Raw genomic sequence first — 19,027 nt, 5'->3', positions numbered from 1 at the left:
AATCTACTTTTGAACTCTTTGGTGGCGCAGGTTGATAAACCAGCATGTGCCACATTTATTGCAGCAGTCGAAGCAGCCATACAGCTATTAATACAAAACAGCTGTGGCCAGCAGCTCCTTAGCTGCATGAACATTGTAATCTTACTCACCCACCTGATTCACCGAAGCCTCCTACTGCTCGTTCTCTCTCTCGTGACACAGACCGTTACCATATACGGGCGCCAGCTATCTTGCCATCGCATTACATGTCTTGAACTTTGTTATTTTCCTGTTTCTTGACGTTGATCTTACTTTCCTTTTCCTTGCTTGCTGCAGTCTCCTCAATTTTATTTTAAGCTCATTCGCCAATCTCCATGGTTACAGTCCGCATGTGATAACTGGCAGGTAGCTACTACCATGTACTTTCCTCTTGAGCAGTACGGTTCAAGACGTGAGCGCACCTAGTACGATAGGTGTCTCAACAACAGCATGCTGGCTGGCGCTTTTGCAGGGCTGCTGCTTCCCTGCTATGCAGTCGATGCTGGCCCAGTGGGTGCCCAAGGCGGAGCGCACCATCATCTCCAACATTGTCTTCACCGGCTCCTTCACGGGCACTGTCGTCGCCATGACCTCAACAGGCGTCATGAGTGACTCGGAGGAGCTTGGCGGCTGGCCCTCCGCCTTCTACGTCTTCGGTGGGCGCAATCCCGAAACTTGCTTGAATGCTTGATAGATTTCTTCGTTAACACATATAGAGCACAATGATGTATACTACATTTCATTAGGTGGGGTTGCGTAGGAAAAAAAACGTTACTGCTTCGTTGCGCCGACGTCCTAATTGTGAACTGGCGTCCCCTCCGGGCGACGTAACATGCATGGGGTATCGTGTTCCCAGAAAGCTTAATGAGCTTGTTTACCTGGACGGTTGGCATTTCGTTCTTCGTGCACTGGTCTCCAGTAAGCTATTTTCTATGGCCATATACCCTTTGTCGAAAGTATTGAGCCCGGGGCGTACGATTCGGAGCAACGCACTCATGGCTCTTTGTGCATCCCTAGCATTTGAAACCTCTTTACGGCAAGATGAGCCCAGCTCTACTCTCTCCAAAAGCTCAGGACTTCCATGGAGGCTACAAGAGGCTTGCGGATTAGGTCAGTCGCCCAGGGCTTAACCTTTTCATAGAGGCTCTACAATAGAAACAAAACAAGTCCAATATAAGTTGTCACCGCATACCCGAAGCATTTTCGCCATTCTCTTAAAGAGGGTCATCTTCAAAGCAAAACTATTACTGGAAAATTTTTGCAGTGGCTCTCTTCGGCAAGTAAGATGTAATACACAGCCGGAAAGGTGCAGCGCATCCTAGGACTGCTTATAGATTGGGGTAACCAAGCACTTGTATGGGTCAGGGTCTCTGGCTGCTGTGCGTGTCCATTTTCGGCCTTTGCCCTTCGCGCTAGGAAGCGCACGTAGTTTTGCTGTCTTCAGCAGCCTTAACCACCCAGCTAAGTTTCCTTTACCGCTTTTCGGGCTCGTTCAGTTGCCCTGATTTTCGTGATGGGCACTAAGTGGCGTCGTTCTCCCCGTTTAGTGCTTTGCTCGCCAAAGCTTCGTCGACCTTAGCAAAGGTTTTGACCTCCTTGGTTGCTTCCCTTTTGTCGTGTGTGGTGACATAAAGCTACTGGCGACGTATTAAAGTCACTGTATGTCTTCGCTATGCTGATCAAATTGTGCAACCATAGCGACAGCATACTGACATCTTGCCGGTACTCAACTGTTGGACTGAAACATGGAGGCTAACGAAATGGTTCTACTTAAGGTGAGAACAACGCAGAGAGTCATGGAAAGGAAAATAGTAGGTGAATGCGTGCAACATGAGTGAGAGATATAACTCGAGTTTGACATTTTAGTGGCAATCAGCAAGAAATGGGCATGGGCAGGACGTAGTGCGAAGAGAGGATAACCGATGGTCGCTAAGGGTAGGAAATTGGGTGCCAAGAAAGGAAAACATAGCAGGGGGCGGCAAAAGATTAGGTGGGCGGATGCGGTCAAGAAGTTTGTCGGGGTCAAGTGGATGCAGCCTGCACAGGACCGGGTTAATTGGATAGGAGAGGCCTTCGCCCTGCAGTGGGCATATAATGCGGTTAATGATGACGATGATGATGATGGTCATGAGCGGCATCACTGCTGTCTCCAAGCGTTTAGAAGCTCAGAGCAAACGGCTCAGTGATGAGGAGGACGGCTTTTTAAAACCCGTAGGGTGTGAAGTTTCTATTGAAGAGACTCGGCAATTACTGGTACAGGGTATCGGAAGTGGAAACTTTTATTTTAGCTCCAGCGCTCATGAATACTCCACTGTGCAGATATTTGCTTTTCGCACTTTGCCATTCCGACGGGTGTGTTCGAAAGTTCTAAAAAAAAAGTTAGACTTCATGTTCTGTCTGTGGTCAGCCGCTGTTTTTTGGGCGAGGTTTATGAGAGCTACAAAACACTATTTCAAGCTAAGAAAGCATGGCCTCCTGCTGTTCACATGCTAGTGACACCGCGCTCTTATTTTGCGTACACAAGACATACACAGCAAAAACGCAAGAACGCGCAGTGTTTTTCTGCCGTTCGATTGTACTTCCGCATATTTAGTCATATTTGGTTCCGCGACTATAAACCACCATCTAATCCCCGTTCTCGACTTGCCTACTCTTAGCAACATGCAGCTAGTGGTTCTGCGTGGTGCAGGTTGAACGCGTAAATATACTTTTACCTTCCAATTCACGCTTTTGTAAACTGTTATTAGGAAGTGTTACTGCTTTGACATTCATGTACTTTGATCATGAAGTGATAATCGAAGCGAATTTATTTGTTTTAGCAAACAAGAGCGAGGATAGCAAATTATCTGCGCAGCTGAATGAGTGCTTTAGTTGCACCGCGTGATGTGTTCCAAAGTCGCAATTTCTTTAGACCAGTCCTTTCAGCTTCAGCTCGCGTAATATGTCGTGGACTATCTTTAGAATGTACGCATATTAGCTAGGTTGTTCTTTTTGAAAGCCTGCCTTCGTGATGGTTATGAAAAATCGCAACTCGTTTCCGCACAAAAAAAAAAAAAAAAAATAGGTACGTGCATTTTATTTTTTATTTATACATATTCGTCTCTCGCTGTTTAAAAATGCGCCATTCAGCTTGCCACCAAATCGAAGAGCATTTTAATTGACCTCTGGATCACTGCGCCCTCAAATCGCCCATGTGAGTGCAGCGCCAAATTAAGCTATAACTTCTTGAGTAGACTTATCATAGAGTCTCTGATTTGTTTACATGTCCATGTGTAACAGTCAGCTTTCTCTTATCTTATATCCTTCTGTTTTATGAGCATTTTATTATCGCGAGCAATCATTCCCTGCTTTCGAAATGTGCGCGCTGGAGTTCAGGGCCTTCAATTCTGCTTCCAATTCCAACCCGGCAGGTTTAAGCGGGTGCGTCTGGTGCGTCATGTGGTTCCTGCTGATCCACAACAGGCCTGTCGAGCACCCGAGGATCAGCCACGGCGAGCTGATGCTGATCACCGGCGGCAGCGTCATTATGCAGGGATCAGCAGTCGTGAGAAAACTTCACTCTTCCACCAGAGCCCAAGTTTGAGCGAAGAGAAGCACCCCTTAAGCACTTTTCATCTTCTTTAACTTTCATTTCTAAGTCTGCCTCGTTTTGCAGCGGCCAACCTGCGATTCATGAGTGCTTGATTAAATACGTCAATAGTGTGTCGCAATGCTGCTCCGTTGTAGCTGTTTATAGTCATATCTGTTTATAATTATAGTGGAAAGGTGCTTATAGCGCAGTCGTATTGGCGCTCCCATTTCGATACATGTAAAGATTTTGTCATGGTTTTGGCTTTTTAACACTGATTAAGAAAGTACGACTTCGCAGCTCACCTAAACTGGTAAACTACCTTTAAGATTAGCACAGCAGGGTTGTCAAAGCGTGGTACTGGCAGGTTAACGACATACTTATAAGTGTCTGCACCCATATCATGTGCTCTCCATTGTTGCTACGCAGACGCGATGCTTTCAATATGAATTTAGTCGCCCCACTCTAGACTTGCATCCGTTATGTACGCATGGCCCTTACTTTCAGTTTTCGACCCAGTGAAGATGACAGAACGGGAATATCATTTCTTTTTCTTATTGAAGGCTTTTGATGCGCCTTCAGAATAAAGAATTCAATGGCGTGTCGATTTCAAACAAGCTCTTTTCGTCTTATAACGAACTAAACTTTCAGTGGGGTGCTCAACAACTTTATTCGTCTACACATTAATATGGCGCTGCAATGATCATCAGTCAATTTATCAGGTGCACTCAGCGGCGGCGTCGGTGGGCGCGTGCAGAAGGTCCCGATCCCTTGGAAGGCCATCGTGACGTCTCCGGCTGTATGGTCTCTGGCGGCGACTCAATGGGCGCATGCCTACGGCTCCTACACGCTCATGACTGAGCTTCCCAACTACCTCAAGAACATACTCGGCTTTGGACTTACGCAGGTAAGTAGTCAGCCTGCCCTGCCCGCACGTACGGGCGAGATGCGAGACCAGCCACGCGACAGAGACCGTTATCTTGAACTGGAGCACTAGCTTTAAGCGGTTAACCCACTCTGCAAACTGTATCAATGATGCTCACCCGCATCGACGTCTTTAATTTATTTTGTCTTGTAGCGACCTCGATTTAGAGCATTAGTTTCAATTGTAGTGGCGCATACTCCCATCTAAACAACCGCACTCTTTCTTGATGATAAACTGCGTCGTTAAATGTTTGTATTTAAACAGGCATGTGGGGCCAGGCGAGGAAGTGGCGTGGACGATTATTTCCTACGCGTTTTTTTTTTTTTTAATGAGAAGACTGTGCAAGCAAATAGCTTCTTGTCTACTGGAGCAACAAAGACATTATGCCATGATTTACAGACTAGCATTCTTCTCAAGACATCGCTTTGAGAAGTTAAACGCCATAAAGAAAACCATCTTCTCTAGATACAGTAATAACGCTCATCCCGAAACAGCTCGATGTGTCCGCACATGTTGAACCTAACGGTGGCCCGCAGAATGGAATCCTGAATGGGGCTCCGTACCTGGCGTTGTCCGTGCTGTCGCTAGGCATCGGCTGGATCTCGGACGCCATCAGACGACGCAACTTCGCGACGGCCACCACCATCCGCAAAATATGTGACTCAGTCTGTAAGTTGTCAGGAGGACGCCTTTCTTGTGCCCTAGTTCCGTTGATTAGGGGACGAAAACTAACACCCTTTGCTGTAACCATTTTATGGTCTGAATATGTTTTGTTACGTTTCCACCAATAACTGAACGTGATTTAGGTTTGGTTTGGTTTGTGGGGTTTAACGTCCCAAAGCAACTCAGGCTATGAGAGACGCCGTAGTGGAGGACTCCGGAAATTTCGACCACCTGGGGTTCTTTAACGTGCACTGACATCGCACAGCACACGGGCACCTTGCTTTTCGCCTCCATCGAAAAGCGGTCGCCGAGGCCGGGATTCGATCCCGCGTCCTTGGGAACAGTAGTCGTGCGCCGTAACCACTGCGCCACCCCGGCGGGGTTGAACGTGATTTAGTTTTTCACCGTTCATCGACATTTAAATATAATTCGATTCCAGAAGTATGCTTAAAACTTGTACATGTTTACCATCAGAAAGAATTCAGAAATTTATTTATGATCTTAACCCCTTATTTTAGATAACGTAGGCGTTCAAGGAATCGCAAGAAGTGTTCATGTAAGCAAAGACAAAAAATATGCAATGTTGCTATAATATTATATTAAACCATACTAAATACTTTAACTAAAACCTCGGAAGAAATATTAGAAGATAAATGTACTGTGGAACGGCAGGAGATATTCATGCTTGACGCATATTCACCCCTAGCATCCGGCATCTTCCGCTCGATAAATCGACAGGTGACTAAGCGGCCACCTTTTCGGCAATGTGCCGCTGGTGCATTTATTTTTTCTCTGGCGCGCGCAGAATGTTTATAGCAATGATGCATTCGACATGTGGCAGCCGCTCTATTGAGAAAATTATCCGTGTTTTGATAAACTGCTGGCGGCTGATGGCGAAGCATTTCTACGCACCCTTCCCTATACCTTATGCATATTGACCACGTGCGCGCATTTCACGTCTTTTGGCAACAGAGCCGGTCTCTTAGTTTCCTCTTGGCTGCGTCACGTAGATCTGCTATATATACCGTACATATGCGGCGTACCGCGTTAGTAGAAGGCCACGGGTCTCTAACGTGTGGGCTTTGATAAAGGTTGTTCCCGAACAAACAAACAAAAAATGTCTCTCTCTAGAAACCAGCTCTCTGGGGATTCTTTTCATTACCAATTTCTTTTGTACGACTTTTATTTGCTTATGATGGGGCATATGTGATGAATATTATGGGATAAGCAAAAAAATGACGTTTTTTACTACTTTCTCTAAGCATTTCCTTTTTATTGTGCCCTGAACTATGACCGTCAGCCTAACCGTCTCATGATTAATTCATTTTGGGGCAATGTGCTTATTTTTTTTTCTTTTGCTTTTCTCTGCTTTCCTGTAAAACTCTAAAACGCATAAAACTGTATTCCACCATGCGAAAACTTTCTCTATAATTGCAGTATCATTAATGTCTTAACTACCAGTAAATAAACAAACTTACATTGAGAAACTCGTTTTACGGGGCGTAATAAACAGTCTCGAAATTTCTCATTTCTACAGAACTTTTATCTTCTACAACTAGTTCTTATTATGCGCAATAGGGAGATTGCTTGTTCTATCAAAAGGTACAAGTCTATTGTTTCATCCCTTCGGTTTCACAAGCCCGCTGCGATTGCTCAGTGATTATGACGTTCGACTAATGGTTAAGAAGACGCAGGTTCGATTTAGGCTGCGACGGCCGCGTTTTATGGAAGTGAAACACGTGGCAATGCGCCAACGGACTGTAGGATGTTAATGCACGTTCTTCAGGTGATCGGAATTTCCGTAGCCTTCCACTTCGGCGTTCCTCATAACCGATGTCTATTTAGTACTTGGTTATGACTACTGTAAACAAGTGCATGACGGGATCTTTTCCCCAACCCCCTCCCCAAAAAGAAAAAAATAACGATAAGCCACTAGCGATGACAAGATATATGCCGCTCTCCTGGAAAATCATTACATATTTGTAGCTACGTGGCAGTATTTAGCCAAGCCCAAACAAAAAAAATGAAATAAATACAGATTGGTCAGTATAATCATTGTAACAGTAGTTTCAAGAGAGATGTACACAGTACCATGCTATACATTTTTATTTTATTTTTATTTTATTTACAAATACTGCAGGCAGCAGCGCTGCCCAAGCAGGAGAGGGGTTACATGTTCTGCAATAACAGTCCAGCAAACATATTTTCATTGGTGCATTCAACAATAAATTGAGGCAAACGATTCCACTGATGTGTTGTGAGGGGAAAGTATGAATTCTGGTCCTGGCGAAATATGGGCTTACTACTTTGGAGGGCTTCAGTCTACTAGATCTCTGGGGTGCAGCAAAAATTTAGGTATCACGTGACAAACCAGACTTGTTGTTATACAGCATGTGAAAGAATTTCAGCCTAGAGACCTGACGGCGTACTTTAAGGGATTCTAGCTTATGCTGGCTCAGCATGTTAGAGACCGAAGATGTTGAACGGTAATCAGAAAAAAATAAATCTGGCTGAAAGACGTTGAATGAGCTCTAGTTTGATACTATCCTTATTATAGCACGGGTCCCAAACTACCGAGGCATACTCGAGAACTGGTCTGAGTAGAGAGCTGTATGCTTAAAGTTTGACGCCAAGAGTAGCACCTTTTAATTTTCGGCGAAGAAAACAAAGCTTATTAAATGCTTTCGTGGTAATGTTCTCAATGTGAGTTTTGTGCGGTTTTGTGAATAGCGGGAAACACTGATAATGTCACATATGCCTCCTGCTATTAATCTTTTGAAGAAAAAAAAAAGGAAATTGTAAGCCTAACTTAATGCTTATCGGCATGTGCTGTAGCCGCTTTAAATTTTCACTCGAACTTACTCTGCTCAAACTTCACTACTTTCAGCTTGACAAAAGACTAGAAAATCAATGTAACATATGTTAATATTTCCATTACTCTCCTTCATGGAGTCTTTCCCTTTTCTGCTTATTCCTTTGCTATCTTGTGAAAACATTACCTAGTAGAATGTATTGAAAAGGTTAGCACAGGCCTATAAGAGATAGGGAACACATAGTGCACACATAGCACACCTAGCATGCACACTTAGCACACTTAGTGACGTGCACCCACACGAGTGCACGTGCTAACAACAAGCATATAAGACAAACATGAAAAAAAATTAAGGCGCCCGATTAGTTCCATTGATGTATAAAAAATTCGAGAGCATAAGTCTTATCGACTCTACCTATGTCGTGATGAGCAGCACGTCACTGTTTTTCGTTATATCCGAGCCTCCCGTCCTTCGTCCATGCCGCCTTTCCCTTACGACAAGAAATTAGATTTCCCCACCTCGACTTCGCCATTTGACAACCATGGTAGTTGGCAGGCGGCTCTTTCCAGCCTCCAAAGGACAAGTGCAGAGGCTTCAGACAATGGCGCATACGCTTTTCGCCTTCAGGCCACTGTTAATGATATCGCATTAAATACTGTGAAGGAGTTCAAGTGCACTCTCAGCTGTTGGACTGACGCAGGGATGTCTAAAGTGTGGAAACGATTCAAACTTATATACATGCGATGAGCAGCGAAATTCGTGCAGCACCCATAGTGCACAAGGATGCCTTTAAGTTTTCGAACGAAAGAACTCCACACGCTCTTCCAGCATCTACTGCATTTAGATAACTTCGATACCAGCGCAAAACGTTTCTTATCTCTTGTTGCGAGTTCAAACTCGAGAGAATTTACAGCACACAGATTTTAAATCTTAGCAGGCGTAAAGCCTGTTTTTACCGTTACCGCTATGAAGCGAGCCTTTTTATCCATTACATTGATCTTCGTGCCACTAACTAATATATAGCAGAGTAGGACCGTTCAGTGTTATAGCTGGCCTTACAAGGATTGCATTCAGTCAAGTCCTAAAGCCCTTTCTAACCAGAGAAAAAAACAACATCCTTATGCGTTACTTGTCATGAGCCGAATAAATAATCAGCATTAGTACATATCTATAGGTTTCGATTAAACATTAGAAGGTTTAAGCATAGGGCTTACTTTTCTTTTCTTTTCTTTCAATTAACTGCCAGTTTTCTCGCGTCATCTTTCTCTTAGCTCAGTGACCCTGCGCAGCTTCTCTTCCATTGACTAATTCTTCATACTTAACTGCTTCTCACGCGCCCAGCGGCGTTTGGGCCGGCGCTGTGCTTGCTAGCAGTGACCATAGCGCCCTGCGAGCGGATGCTGGCCGTCTTCTGGTTCTGGATGGCCATATCCCTCATCTCGTTCGCAAACTCCGGCTTCAACTGCACCCACGTCGACATGGCTCCTGCCTTTGCAGGTACGCGCAGTCTTGGCGTTGACCTAATCGTAAAGGAATTTCTGATTGCGTAGCGTAATAGCTTGTTTATGAAGCACCAAATAATTTGCCGTTTTTTATTCCCCTTTCCTTTGACACGGGTTAAAATTCGAGGGAAAATAATGTAGGGCGAGGCTTGTTGACAGCGTGAAGGTGCCTGATAAAAATTCCGGTAAAGAGAAGTAAGAGCAGTTAGTGCGCGAAAACATATATGCGGCTACCAACTGAATCGTATCTTGTTTCGATAGTTCTATTTAATGTTTTTTTTTATGTTTTACGCGTGAAAATTTTGAAATCCTCAAGCACGCTTCCTTCTAGTCTATTCTATTCCACTTATTCCGTCGATATTGTACCCTCGCAGCTGGAAATTCGGTTGTTTGTTTTTGTTTAACTACGAAAGGCTCGCTTCCATTATTCAAATGAGCAGTGGCGTTACATTCCTAGACAACTACATCTGAAAATCTTTATTTTATGCGTTAGCTCGCCCTCTAGTGAGGAAACAAAATCATGTGAATTTACTTTTGCAGGCACCCTGTATGGGATCACAAACTGTATAGGGAACACTACAGGAATAATAGCCCCTCAAGTTGTTGGTTTTCTGACAGAGGCGCATGTGAGTATATCTGACAGAGCTAAGTTTTCACCATTTCTTCCTTGTTTCTTTTTCCTAAAGAACTCGGATCGCGATGGTAAATTCGTCCACGTAATCAGCGTAACTTTAAGAAGTTGAGCTTCACGTCGCGAGAACAGGAACTGAACGATTAGTAAACGAACGCGCACCTATCAGAATGTACCGTCACATCCGATCATGACGTAACGACTAGTCATGACGCCACCAGACAATTATTAATGCATATGCGAAGCTGATCACGCCGGGTGTACGATCCAGGCGTCCGTGCGGCGCCTTTCATATAGCGCTTCATCGAACACCACGTCACACAGCACATACAAGCAGACGCAGTACGAGGCAGGCGAGGTGTTTCAGCTACAGAGCTAGTAGCAGGCCCGTGCATTTTCTTCTCCTTCTTCCTACAGCCGCAACAATAACAGCAGGCATCAGCGGCGTGTATTTCAAATTGGTTTACAGGAAAGAAAAGGAGCAGTATCTGTCACAATTATCTGCGGACACCTGACCCGAACCGTAAAGAAAAAGGAAGAAGGTGGGAATGAAAGAACAAAAAGATAGAGATAGAGAGATGACGGTAGTGGACAGCAATAGTCGACCGCGCTATAAAGGCTTTCACCTCATCGCACTTTAGTGGCCCAAAGTGACCCCTAGCAATTTTTCGCTATGTTGAATGTGCTTATCGTGTGTGATAGGTTTTCTTTTTAAGGCGAAAACCTTTAATGGCTCATTGTTGCCCGTTCGTCGGCAAAACCTGTCCCACTATAGCTGTCAATCATCCAGACAGCCACGCAGGGCACGTGAGAAAGCGTTGTCAGTGCATATAAAAGATCCCCGGGTGATCGAAATCACTCCATAGCTCTCCACTAAAGCACCGCTGTATCTCCACTTTGAAACCGGTCCAAAATGCCCTCTCCAATTTTTTTCGACACCCATATGGCCAAATGATTTACTCACAAGTGACCAAAATCACTCTATATGGAAGAAAATAAACTTCTGATTCATATGCAGATATTCTGTTCTATTAGTATGCATGCGTGTCGGCAAACGCCATTACACGGTGAAATGCCTTGACAGAGGTGAATGGTGGGCATTTCCATTAAAATCGTTGTTTAACCGTTAACACGCCAATTTGCGCCTTGTTTGCATGCTTCTTGTAGTAAATAATGTCCTTACGCTGTTAAACTTAAATGATGCAAATTATGGCGGTAAAAAACTGGAGCACTGGCTTTTACAGCACTTCTCAATTGTAAGCCTTTTGCTAAGAAATTCAGGTATGCTACTTTACATGATAAACACCGCACTGTTGTCTTATCAAACACAAAAGCGAATATAATCTTTTTCAGCTTTATAGAGCCACATGACGTAATTCCGTCTCCTCAACGGTAGGCTCCCGCAACTTCTTTCTCCTCACTGGTTGCCTCTCAGCGGGTTAAACGGCGATAGTTACCGAAAGGTGTCTCTGAACGCAACCTAAAGGTAACATACACTCACTGAAGGCAGGAGATGATTACGGTGAAGGTAACTGAATAGTGTAACCGTTGTCATGCCATCACCTAGTGGCTCTGTTCACGGCTGGTTTTGCGGCTATTAAGAAATAAAAACACTGTATATTGCAACCTAAAAGGAAACACACCCAAGAATGATCTTAGTAGCTTATTTTAATGTTGCGGGTAAAACAAGTTTCATAAAAAATTTAAAAAAAGAAGTTGCTCTTACAGGATGTTTTATTCGCTTAGTGCTGTGGTAAGTAGTGTCAATCCATTGCGCCACTGAAGCAACGAGTATGGCAAGCTTCAAACCCGCTATTATTCATTTCTACAATATTTCTGCTATCTGTCGCCAGGTGACGCTGCTCAGAGGACCCTACCGTTGAGGGAACGGAATCACGCAGCCACAGGAGCTCTACGTAACACGTTTTTGAACTGTGGTTGCAGGAGCTTTTTCACTTGCGCCCGGGGTCCATCTATTTTCTATTCTTACGGAAGGTTCAACCTCACGGAGATGACTGTCGTGAATATATGCAGTCTGTTTTTCCAGTTTATCAATCGGAGCAGTGAAGCACGCGTGCAAATAAAACCAATCACCTGAGTTATTTGTTTTCGGCACTTTCGCTGCTAAGGCAACGCCGCAGCGTATTTCTACGCTATGATCATACAAGTTAAACGCTAAGTGTGTCGAATAATTGTGTATTCTTTTTTGTATATTTGCTAACTTAGCTTTAATTTATGCGCCTTTTATTTACAGTAAACTCTGAAAGGTATTTATGTTGCTTCGAAAGAAAAAAGCAAACATTTCTTATGCTTGACTGGAGCCTCAGAATTTAGGCAGCTAGCGTGCGTTCAGTTACAGTACAATTGCATGAATTACTGCAGATTGAAATTTATGTGCCGGCGGTGAGTCTCGGCTACGAGGAAACGATAATTGAGCACAATTCAAACACCTGCCACCTGCGGTTCCTTCACGTCTGATCCCATCGCACAGCCTGTGTGCGTATTTGTATTGTCGGCGTGTATACGCTGTCACCGTAGCTAAAAACAGATCACCCCTCCCCCCTCCCCTCTCACTGATCTCACTGCACCGTAAAGCTTATGAGTGCCGAATTCGTGCTAAGGGTAATTACAGCCTTCGATACATGCATTATCAAAGTGCGCACGAGCACCTTCATTCACTCGACTGTCAATGTCTCTATAGCTCAACCTGCTCGATGCTGCGCCAGGCAGGACAACGGTTGTTTGGAATAACGTTGACTTTCATTCACTTTCATCGTCGCGTAGAAGAGCGATGCTGAAATTATTTAGCGCACCTCGATCCTCCATGCGAAGAAACTTACAAACGATCAACGAGATTCTTGCAGCTATATGCGTCTGGGCTACTTTTCTGCAGCACGCTGCACGGTTGTGTTATCACTAGTGAGCAGAAATGAGAGGCATTGCCCTGCAGTCAGGAAGGCGAACACTTGTGCTTCCAACGTATTTGATTGCTCCTTGGTTCTGGAAAGTGAGATTTATGCAGATTGACGCAGGTCCTTTGGCATTCTTTCCGCAACTTAAGTTCCGTCTTTAAATGTATGCTCCGCATCACTGAGGGTTCCAATCTACTGCTCCCGTTGTCACTAGTCACTTAATTTGTGCCTCACACGACACTGATTAGCATACAATCATAAGCTCTCACTTTGCGTGATAAGCCACGCAGCATATATATAAAGCCTCGTTTGAATCAAGCCCAAAAAACGTGTCTACGTTTCCTAGGGATAGCGTGGCATGACTCTAGATCAAAGGCTTCGATTCTTATGTCAACCTCCTATCTCATGAATAGGTGCTACAGTCGGGAATTTCTGGCTAACTGGTCATGTCACGCGCTGTTATGACGTCATTCAGCCCGCCGTTCAGTCTGTACCCGGACATGTCACATGCCAACAAACGCCTCCTATTGGCATACTCGTGATTTTTTCGCTCCCAACTTCACACCGACAACACCGTTTGTTCAGCAGAACAGTGCCTTTAACTGTCCCGTTGAGGAAAACGTTCTACTCATGCAATCATACATGCCAAAAAGATCCTGCTCAAAAAATGCAATGAAGAAGTCGGGTGTTCGCGATTGTACGTCTATATACCCTCCATGCTCCATGGATGGCGGCGCCATCTAGACGCCGCGAAACTCTCGACTAGGGTTCGCCCTATAGTTTGTCATTCACTACAGCACCTGATAAGATGGCTGCCATCTGGTAATAAAAAAGTGAAATTAGCTAACCGTCTTTACGTACATAAGTGGGTATAGCACTGCAACAGTCTTATTCAAAGCGCAAAGCGTCCATTCACTATCACTTCTAATTTGATAGAAAAATAGCCTGTTCGTCAGGAATTACTGCATCGACATTGTTGGCGTCGAATTCTGTGAGCGAAAAATCACGGACATGCATTTGGCAGGTGGTAGTTATAGCAGCTGGCATCGCCAAGTACTGATTGGTCGGCGGGTTGTGTGACGTCACAAGATCACATGAAATGGCAAAGTTGGCGGGAGCAGCCAACTCATACGCCTCCTTTGAGATGGGTGGGTGAGAGGAATTTAGCCCTCTGGGAACTTTGTATCCCGTGTCAGGCACGCTACTCCTTCGACGCGCGGGCACGTTCGTACTGATTTCGTTAAGCGGCGCTTTGTACTATCGTTTGGCCTTTCACGTAACTTGGTAGCTTACTTGGTAGTACAGTAACAAGCTGGGTAACTTAATGTGCTAATGAGTATCTGTGAGGAAATAAAGGCACAACTTAAGGTATTAGTGATTAAGCGACTTGCAAAATGCATATACTATCTTATAAAGAGGAGTCAAAATCGGGGCCGCAGGCGGGAGCGACAGCGCTATCGCGTCATACCCTTAAAAGCGGGTCTTACATATCGGCCTAATTTTTTTCTTCCGTCTCAACAAAATCTTGATCATTGAACTTCCTTTCTCACTACTTATGCATAATTAAAAAAAGTTTTCTCGTGTCTGCCAATTTTCAGCTTGTTCTATGTAATAGCTTCGCTAGGGCATCACTTTCTCTCCATTATTGCAAATGAGCTCACCTAGTTTTTTAGCAATGCGTTGATATTAAGTACATAGAGGAGAACAGTTTTCAGTTAGATGTTGTTAGGGTGCCGAGAATGAGGGCTTAAGACAATAGCGGCCAGTACAGCATTAATCGCGGTTAATGGACCTGTAGAGCCCTTCTTGACTGTCAAAGCGGACTTGCATGAAAGGGTAAACGCCCTTCATTTACATAATGTCTGAAAATGCGCCTTCTGTGCAAATACGGGTGGCCTGCAAACACTTCGTTTGCCGCAAGCAAAGTCGTTTAGTGTGTTCAGGAAAATGTTGCTAGCTCGGTGAAAGCAGTAGATGACCACTTCGCGCGGAAAGTTATGACGCACCTTCTCACAAGGCACAGCATTTAGACTCATTTTCTGACATGTGAAGTTTGAGCCACCATGCCCACTGCTGCCTTGCTACGGTTTTATATAAATAACTGATGTACCTGCTTTGTGAATTGAGTCTACATTGCTAAGAAAGGCTTGCCGCTTGCCCTTTGTTTTGGTTAGAACTAAGCCGCTTTTTTTTTTTTCCTTGTTTAAGAACCCAACGCATTCCTAATGTGCAAAAATATTAGACTGCTCAGAAAACTGTCGCTTAAATGTGCACAAAAATAATTCAATGTGTAAAATAGACATGCAATTCCTATCTTTTTGTTTCCAATCGCAGTGAGCAGGAACATAATGGATTGGAGTGACAAGAAAAGGGTAATAAAATATTATGGCCGAGAAGACAAGTACAGCCAGCGCATAGGTCGTTTAAACGACTGGGAAGACAGCTTGGATAAGACAGGCAATTGCATAGACACAAAATAATATAGCAGCGCCCCCCTCCCCTTCTCTAGAATTCCGTTAACGGCACCTTCTCTGGTGATTTTTTTGCAGGTAGCCAGTGACTCGCTCAAAGGCAAGTGCCGCCCGCCGTATCGGCACAGAAACAGAAAATTAGCGCGATGAGTTCTCGTGAGATGCGAGTACGCGAAACGGTACACATTTCGCATTCTGCCTTTTGTATACAAAATTATGACGCCGTGGGCAGCAACCTGAGGTCGAGCACATTACGGTGAACAGTATCCTGTGCTGTTCTGTTTACTGTTCCCCAGCTTAGATTTTAAAGCACTGGCTCCGGGGTTTCCACTCCATTGAAAAAGTCGTTGTCTGTGGCTAGGTCTACCTAAATAAATTTAAATGAATGAAAATAAGTATTTACTGCGACTCTGTCGCAACTCAATTTCGATTCAGCGGCGGTGCGTACATATCAGCGTCGCTTGCAGTGCGCTGCACGTAATTGGTCATTTCTCGTGATAAACTGTCACTCTCTCGTGCTGTGCACTGCATCCCGTCCTCTTCATCAGCCTCCACCCACCCGCTATGCATAGAAAACAGTGCTGCCACGTCGAATTCAGGCTGTGTTAAACGGCCCCGAAGTTTTAATATGTTTACCACTAAGGTGCCCAATAACTGGTTTCACCCGTCTTTGCCTCAAAACTGACCTTGAAACATTAGCCTTGAACGGAGAGCGGAATAAAACGCGCCGTGCTAAGGCACATGCTTCGCATGTGTCCAATTTATCTAAACTGGCTGCATTTTTTTTTTTACTCCGTACCAATTGAAGCCGAGCTTTCATCTTTAATTGTCCTGGAGTTATTGCAGAGGTTCAGTGCATACGCTAATTTGACACTCCCTGTGTACATCCCTCCCTGTTCAGAACAACGTGGAGAATTGGAAGACAGTGTTCTACATCACGGCCGCCGTCTACAGCGTGGGTGCACTCCTCTTCCTGCTGTTCGGATCGGCTGAGCCTCAGGAGTGGGCCATGGACGTGCCCATCACCTCGGTAGACGCGTACCGAGAACAGTGGAACCGCTCCTGCCAGCAGTGCAACTGGTCCACGCTCTCCATGGCCGGCAGCAGCCCGCTGGCCGTAGGCAACTTCAACTCATTCTCTAGCCCGCCCTCATCCAGCATCAAGCCCGCGCAGTGACGCCTCCTGCGCCTTTTCAGAGGCAGAAAGTGTTGGGCCGAGAAAGCGCGAGAACAAATAGTGCGATATTTTTTTTCTTCCAGGACTAGACTCCATTAGGAACATTTGTAACATTTGTATGTAACATTGTGTTAACATTTTTCCCGACAACCTGGCTTCTGGGTGACGACAGTGACTGTTAGCCGTTTCTCATCTTAGAGGCTAGCTGTAGATGCCCTTTCCAACTTTACATTGATTTCTGCGCCTGAGGTACTGAGGCGCTGAGATTCCGCATCACTCGGCCATCCAGCTTAGTGAATTCTGCCAGCCAAAGCTGGAGGAATACGTCTGGCATACTGAAGATCTCAAGTAAGCTATCTATGGGCGTATTAATATATATTTTTTTCCATGTGCATAAGCACATGGCAATACTGCTTATTGACGCGGAAGCAATTTTCGTGCTTTGCTGTTTATGTTATGGCCAAATATTTCTTTCACAATTAGGGCAGACTGTTTTTGGTTCCTCCAATATTATGGTCAGACCACTAAATTCCGTCCTGCAGGTTGCCTTCTTTGCAGCGATTCTAGATCACGAAAATCAGCGCTACGTATTAAGTGTCCTGGTGCAAGCCTGTAAACGTTATACAAAAGCGTAAACACGAAATCAATTATGCCTTGCCCCGCTCTTCTGCACGAAGCTTTCCTGTAGCTTTGTTTCTTTTCCTTTTTCAGTAGCTGGTAGAGAAATGCACGTTTGTATAAATCGCAGCAACCATTATCTTTAGTTTATACAGTGACAGCTCCAAACATTCCTGCGTGTGTGTAGTTGATATAATTTGCAGCAATGCCTATACGACGGCAAACAGTCCTGTTAGAGCAGTGTCATTTGTTTTGATGACTTTTTTTACTGTGATTGGTATGTTGTGCTCCGCTTTATCACATAAACCTCATAACACCCAGACAAACGGTGTTCACAATTCTGTGCTATTCGTGCTTACTGCAGACTTCACGTGACATTTTGCTTAGTTTATTTTAACGCTAGGAGTAACTGCTGTTACCCTAAGACCAGCATAAATAAAGCATCTTGCTTTTGAATATAACCTTTACTATCCGTGAACCCCCAAGTGTAGGATCTCACTTTAACAGCAGCACACCTGCATCAATTAAGTATGATATCCAAGTAAGCCACTGATAAAAAAAAAAAGTCTTTCAAAACTTTCCCAAAGAGCTATATACAATCCATATCGTCAAACAGTATTTAATGCTGAAAACTGCTTGGACCTCTGCTGCATATGAAAGTGCAATGCTGTTGCTAAGAGCTATGTCACCCGCTGATTATTTTGTCATGCGTGAGAGGCCTTTTTCGAGAATCTGTGACTAAAAATAGGCGCCCACACCACTATCTTACCAAGGGATACTTATATAACTAATCTAATCTAACCGTGTGGACCATGTTTTTAAAGTCCGTGAATTCGCGGCAAAAACTGAATTATTCGAAATGTCTTTTTTGCCGAAAACCATTAGGGAATGGAACAGACTGCCAGGCGATGTTGTGAGTGTTCTTTTTGAAGTTGTAGATGCATGTACATGGCGAACGGCCCTGCCTTTTTTATGCTGTATGCTTGTAACTCTGTCTGCGAGCAGAGGTATCATGTGTTCTTCTTTTTGTACATTCCCCTCCCCCCCCCCCCCCCCCCCCCCCTTCCGCTTTAATGCCTTGGCGCTGTGGAACGTTCCTTAATAAATAACTGGGCAGCGGCGTTCAGTGGCTATGGGCCGTTTGCGGTCTAGCTAAACAGTTTCGCCCGTCATCGGTTATAGTTCGGAGAAAGCACAAGATTTTTGCTCTCCATGGTTAAGGAATGTAAACACACGGATGATAAAAAGAAAGAAAGCCAACAACCCGGCGCCTGTGAACTGTGTTCGATTTTTTTTTATCCTTGCGCTCGCGCCTGGCTAGTACGAAAACACACGCTAGAGTCATTTAGTTTTGTATTATGAACGACTTTAGTGTGAAAACTGGTTTGCCACTAATGTAAAAGCGCAGCGATAAACAAAATTCAAACAACAAAGTTCGCAGGCGCCTCACCAGTTTCATTTCTTTTTAGCGCGATAGTACACGGACACATGTATTGCTGCGCTCAAAGTGGTAAGCAGCGAGCACTGGAAATTAGGTTTCGACACCAGCCGACGCTAAAATAATTTGGTCACGTCAATTTTCGTTAGTGCACGCTACATTGGAAATTGAGATGGACGCCAAAGAAGAAAGTGGCCAAAACTTAATTGACAAGTCTACGTAACACGACAGTCTGGGGAAGAGCATTCTATGTTCTTGAGCTGTCACAGTGTGCGCCGTTGTGTGGGCGTT

General features: G+C 44.5%; 1 protein-coding gene across 1 annotated transcript; it reads left to right on the top strand.

Moving 5' to 3' along the window:
* Nucleotides 1-517: 517 nt before the first annotated feature.
* LOC146190690 (putative inorganic phosphate cotransporter) lies at nt 518-16,680 on the top strand. The gene is made up of 7 exons (XM_084600228.1): nt 518-674; nt 3,429-3,538; nt 4,347-4,493; nt 5,048-5,180; nt 9,329-9,484; nt 16,405-16,458; nt 16,538-16,680. The coding sequence occupies exons 1-7, from the start codon at nt 518-520 to the stop codon at nt 16,678-16,680; spliced, it is 900 nt and encodes a 299-aa protein (XP_084456354.1).
* The last annotated feature ends 2,347 nt before the right edge of the window (nt 16,681-19,027 follow it).

Source organism: Amblyomma maculatum, chromosome 4 (genome assembly GCF_055883805.1).
Source record: "Amblyomma maculatum isolate TAMU_Amacu chromosome 4, ASM5588380v1, whole genome shotgun sequence".
Classification (NCBI taxonomy): domain Eukaryota; kingdom Metazoa; phylum Arthropoda; class Arachnida; order Ixodida; family Ixodidae; genus Amblyomma; species Amblyomma maculatum.
This window is presented reverse-complemented; position numbering and strand designations above follow the sequence as displayed.